At 35.0% G+C, this 6000-nt stretch overlaps 1 protein-coding gene across 1 annotated transcript in view; it reads left to right on the top strand.

The window, feature by feature from the left end:
- The window catches only part of LOC107557565 (cyclin-Y-like), a 57044-nt gene that overhangs the window by 41376 nt on the left and 9668 nt on the right, over positions 1-6000 (top strand). Inside the window, exons 2-6 of the mRNA XM_016241039.1 lie at positions 2142-2210; positions 3762-3765; positions 4040-4076; positions 5160-5183; positions 5519-5622. Coding sequence (XP_016096525.1) covers positions 2142-2210; positions 3762-3765; positions 4040-4076; positions 5160-5183; positions 5519-5622 — 238 coding nt within the window. The remainder of the gene's footprint in view (positions 1-2141; positions 2211-3761; positions 3766-4039; positions 4077-5159; positions 5184-5518; positions 5623-6000) is intronic.

The following is a 6000-nucleotide window of genomic DNA, read 5'->3' as shown; positions in this document are numbered from 1 at the left end:
GTCTGTGTGTGTGTGTGTGTGTGTGTGTGTTAGTTGCTGCAAGTTCAAGGTGGGGATTTGTGGGAAAACTGAGCAGAAAGGAAGTTTCAAGTCTCTGTATTTATGATGACAAACCAAAAATAAAATTAAAAAATACAGTTATTCTAAATTATATAAATATTACTATACTGTATATCTGCCTGAAGGTCTGGGTTGGAAAACGGAGAAGGAAAGGAAGTTTCAAGTCTCTGTATTGGTGATAAGGGGAATTGTAGCAGACATTAAATGACATGACATAAAATAAAAAAAATGATTAATTATCAATAATTCGATCAGTGATGAGTTGATGAGAATTGGTGGCAGAGAAATGAAATTAAATGAAATAAAATAATAAATATTACTATAATATAAATGCAAAATATAAAAAACTAATCTAATATGTATATTGTAGTATATATTACTGTAAAATTAAAATAAAAACTAGTGGTGGAATAAGGGTTGTAGTCTAACTGTCCTTGGTTCCCATAGTCATAGGTCTGCCCCCAGTGTTGACATAATGACAGAGCATGGTAATAACATACCACTATTTTTACAATATTTATATAATTTATATGCAGTATTTATTGTACTGAATAATAACCATATTGCTAAACCATGTTTGTTTATATATATATATATATATATATATATACTCTAAAAAATGCTTAACTTTGCTTAACTTTGGGTCAAAAATGGTCTAACCCAACTTTTGGGTTAAAAATTTCATTTAAAAAATTTAACCCAACGGTTGGGTTAGACCATTTTTGACCCAAAGTTGGGTTGAAACAACCCAGCATTTTTTAGTGTATAATATAAACACATGCCAACACACATACTTTTATTATGTAATAGTATTCCATTCTAAAGCTAAAATCAGCTGTTGTAATAAAAAAAAAAGCTGTAATAAAATAAATTATATAGTTGTATTAGATTGAATAGTTAGATTCTTGCTTTGTCAATCAACTGAAATTAAAATCATTTTAAGTTGAAGTACTGAAATTACTAAAACTGAAATAAAAAAATAAAGCTAAATAAAAATATTTAAAAAAAATTACAAAATCACATAAAATTAAAGCTTAAATTAAAATCGAAATGAAAACTGAAAATATGGAAGGTTAATCAAAATAATAATAAATACTGTGATAGTATATAAATTACACTGTTCTCAACACGGTCAGAATTTTGCTAATTCTAATTATTTCATGTATCTCTGTATTTCAATGTTGTGTGCACGTTACAACCAGGGTGCGAACTACGGGGGAGCCCCTTAATAAGACATGGGCTCCCCTGAAAATGTGATTTGTAAAATTTTGGGGGGTCTCAAAAAATATTGACAATGTGTTATTTTGACATGCAATTTCAGTTTTGTGTAATGTGATCATCGTGGATTATTATGTGTAAAATTGCAAAAATATCATTCATACATGCATGACGGCGATTTAAACCTAATTCACTTCAATAAAGATAACTATACATGCTATTCTTGTCATGAGCATCAAGGTGTGGGGGCACATTCCACTCATGTTTAGTACATGTTAACTCAAAGATTCGTAGAAAAAATATAAACGTTGGACTCTGTGGTCGATTCTGTGTTAAGCTAAGGCATGTTATTCGCAATTATGTGTTGTGGCTGGGTTGTTTGAACGGAGGAATTATGGTATTCTTCTGTAGCCTGACGACGAGTAACTTTAATTGTTTTTTATGTGAACTGAAAGATGCTTTGTTTATAGACTATTTGTGGGTGGGTTTGTTGTTTCACCTATCAATTCATGTGGATAAAGTATAATAGGGTAAATCCTGTATAGGGATTTCACCTATATAGCACTTGCATAAAGCAAGTAGTGCATACACTTGTAGCTGTTATGTATCTTTGTAAGTCATTGCACGTGCACAAACCCCAACCCCCCCTTTATAAAAAAAAACAAACAAGTGGGCTCCCCCAAAGTCCACGGTATAGTTCAAACACTGGTTACAACCACTGCGTGTTGTGGCTTGTCTGACTAAATCTTTACCATCATCCTGTCAGAAATATATTATAATTTTTTGGGATGTTCTAGTAATACTAGAGGAACTCAAGGCTCAGTCTTGAATAATACATCTTCTTTCTCTTTTTCTCTCCTCAGAGCTCAACATGGAGTACAATCCTGCGGACCACCCGCGTGCCAGCACCATATTTCTCAGCAAGTCTCAAAAGTGGCAATTTGGAGTAAAGCAATTTTTCGTTTTTAGTTAGTTTGAATGTTCCCTCTTTTCCTCGCTTTCCTTCGCTTTAAATAGCTTAAAAGCGCCGTGCACATTTTACTTTCACTTTCGAATTAGCGGCAGTTCTGCGTCAATTGCTTGAATGCAACAACAAAATACAATGTCAAACTCTCTTTAGCGTATATATAAAACATAAAACTTTTATTAACAAAACAAATAAAAATACACCATGCTATAGGGCAGGCTATGCCTAATATAAAATAATCAATAACTTACATAAAGTTTAAATAGGTATACAAAACTGGAAATAGGCTAAGTAAACATTTATAATATATAACCAAATAAATAAGAAACATAGAATGTTTATTAGCAAAACGAGTAAGAAAGCTTGGAGGCACAGCATACACCTTGATGTAAAAAATTAATTAATTAATTAAACACAGTTTAAATAACACTGGTAACACTGTGGAACCAATTAAATAAGAAACGAATGTTTAAAAAAACTTCCAAAATCACCTTAGATAAATGACAAAAATCAACAGGCTTTTCAAAATCCAAAATATTGCCAAAAAGGCGCTTTTGCATTTCGTTTCGAAACTAAATCATCTGTCATCGTCTTGTCTGTTTCACCTCACCTCACTCTTCTTGTCAGTCAGCTGGACTCGCTCTCCTCACTGGAGAAATGAAATGTGATCTGTGATGCGACTGTCGTTCGGCACGCTGCATTGAGCAGCCACGTTCAGTTTTTAATTGTAGTGTCTGTTCCTTTACTGAACTAAATGATTTTTATTACTATAAAAAAATCAAAACGATGGTGGGGTCGGTGACGCGGTGGGCAAGTGACGTAACCAGTGTTGCGGCTTAACACCGGTATCACCGTCAACACCGTCTAACGCGGCAAGCATACATTCTAGTGCACGTGTCAAGCACCTGTGTTCATGAAAATAAAATAATGTACTATTAAAGACTGTGTTCATTTGATGCTGATCGTTTGCGTCAAAACTAGGGCTGGGAAAATAAATTGATGCATCACGAATCGAGAAATGATTCGGCATCGATTCTGAGATTTTTCCGAATGCATCGCGATTCTTTCTCCAGTCGATTCTGAGCTTAGTTTTGAACAGCAGATGGTGCTGCGTGCTTTAGAAACAGCCGTACTCTGCTTGTTTCCAAATCCTTACACACACTTGAACCTAAAATAATCATTCATAAAATTCGAAAAGTTTGAAGCGAATTGCAAGGGGGCTGTGTTTAGCGTCATTAAAGCATTCTGAGCCGAGGTGAAATTACATGACTCAGCCGAACGCACTTCAGCACTCTTCAGTGCTCTTCTTCATGCGTGTGTGCATAAAAAGTAGATTAGAGCGCCATCTGCTGTTAAAATCTGAGCTCAGAATCGATTCCAGAGAGAATCGCGATGCATTTGGAAGATCTCAGAAACAATCCACGAATTGATTCTGCATCGATTTATCGTCGCAGCCCTAGTCAAAACGGAAGAATACTTTGGGTAGTTCTTGACTAAAGTAATCTCCAAAGTGGACCAGACTTTATGCTAACATTCAGATGTTTCTCTATGAGAGATTAACCAGTTTTTAAAATAAATTTTGAGAGAAACATTAGAGAAAGTTTAATTCCAGCACATTTTCTCTGGCACCAAACTGTTAATGAAATAGCATCCAATAGTTTAAGACCTCAGATTGTTATATACTACTTACCTCTTTATATTACTGACATCGCTTTAATATTCGCCCTTGTCTTTTTGTCTAATTAATTGTACTGGCTGTTGTGCTAGTGTTACTAATTATGCGTTTCTCTTTACAGTCCGGGAAAAACGAAAAAGTCTGTACGTCAACCATGTAAGTAGCAGCAGCCATGCCATCAATTGATTGTGTTTTCTGTTTCTCATAATGCTTGTGTCTGCAATAAAGACATCTCTTCACGTGACACAACACCCACAGAACTAATCAAATCCCACACTCAACCACATGAGAATGCAGAAACCAGTATTGCATGAGTCTCTGGGCTTGTGTTGCATCAGTAACAGCATTGCTTTTCTGATCAACTCTTTCCTTCTGTATAAATGTTTTAAAGGAATAATTCACCCTCCTTTGCTGAACATTTACCCTGAGGTCAACTAAGATGCTGATGAGTTCATTTCGTCAGAACAGTTTTAGAGAAAGCATTACATCACTTGCTCAGCAATTGATCCTGTGCAGTGAATGGGTGCCGTCAGAATGAGAGATGATAAACACATCGCAAAAATCCCCAAGTAATCCACGTAAAGCCAGTCCATCAATGAATGTCTTGTGAAAAGCTGCATGTTTGTACAAAACAAATCCATAATTAATTCATTTTTATTTTTTTTATTTCAGACTATTGCTTTCAGTTAAATTCCATAGTCCATAATCCATAATATTGCTTTATTCAGTAAAAAAAAGAGTCTGAATCAGGAGAGAAATATGCACAGATCAAGCACTGTTTACAAGCAAAAACAGTCCAAAACTGAAGTGAAAGGGTTAACAGGGGATGGATTTTGTCACTGGAAGAAGCACTATTATGGATAATGGACTTGTGTTTTGGCCAGAAGGGATGGTTGGAAGTTATGATGGAATTATTTCTTACAATCATGCAGCTTTTCACTTCACAAGACATTAATTGCTGGACTGGCGTTGTGTGGATTGCTTGTGGATTATTGTGATGTTTTTATCAGCTGTTGAGACTCTCATTCTGACGGCACCCATTCAATGCAGAGGATCCATTGTTGAAAAAAATGGGTACATTTTCAGCAAAGTGTTATTTTTTGGGTGAACCGTTCCTTTAATATGCATAACTTGATTTTTTTTATTTTTCCATTTCATTGGCGCATGCTATTCATACACAAAATGCAATGAATAGCTGATGTTTTGTTCCTGTTTTAATGTCTTTTATTACTTTGCAAGTTAACACACATTGCGGAGTCAAAGGTAAATATTTGCCCATTGCTGTATTTATTTGCTTAAACTTGTGATATTGTGTCTATTTTGACATTGTAATGATTTATTTGCATTATTAATGTTGCTTATCAGTTTGAAATCCTGTATAATACAATGACTGTGTTTATGTTGTACTGGATTGGGATTCTAACCCACACTAACGTGTATACACACACACACAGAGAAACACTCAGGTATAAATGAGATGATAATAGCTTCTCTGGGGCTTACAGGTGGCCTAATTCTCAGCCTGTTTGCTGAAAATCTGTGTGTGTTTAAGAATAACTGACATTTCATTTTGCACTCTGCTTGTCCTTGTGTTTCAGCAACATCCGTCTGGTCCAATGAGACGCAAGTACAGCTCCTGTTCGACAATCTTCCTGGACGACAGCACCGTCAGCCAACCCAACCTCAAATACACCATTAAATGGTACTTGAACCCTCAGCGTAAACTGATCGAAATGTGCATGATTGGTTTATGACGGATATCTAAATGTGGGTGTGGAAAGAGAATTTGGTTTTCAAAAGCATGGCTGGAGCCTTTGGAAATTGGGCCTAGCAACTTGTTACATTGTATCATTGATAAATAATAACCACTGAACAGATTCAGTGTGGAAGTGAGTCTATGATTTAAAAAAGTGACTTTTTTTTCTGAATAATTTGCCAGTCAGTTCCACTGATCACATTCATCTCAACACTTTATGAATTTAGGTATGTTAGGTAGTAAGCCAATAACTATTTTCATTTTATGGCTAATAACCAATAAATGGTCAATATAAAAATGCTATACAGTACTAATTGAATAAAT

Source organism: Sinocyclocheilus grahami, unplaced genomic scaffold (assembly GCF_001515645.1).
Source record: "Sinocyclocheilus grahami isolate Dianchi unplaced genomic scaffold, SAMN03320097.WGS_v1.1 scaffold608.1, whole genome shotgun sequence".
NCBI classification, from domain to species: domain Eukaryota; kingdom Metazoa; phylum Chordata; class Actinopteri; order Cypriniformes; family Cyprinidae; genus Sinocyclocheilus; species Sinocyclocheilus grahami.
Note: the sequence above shows the minus strand (reverse complement) of the source record. Positions and strands in the feature narration are given on the sequence as shown.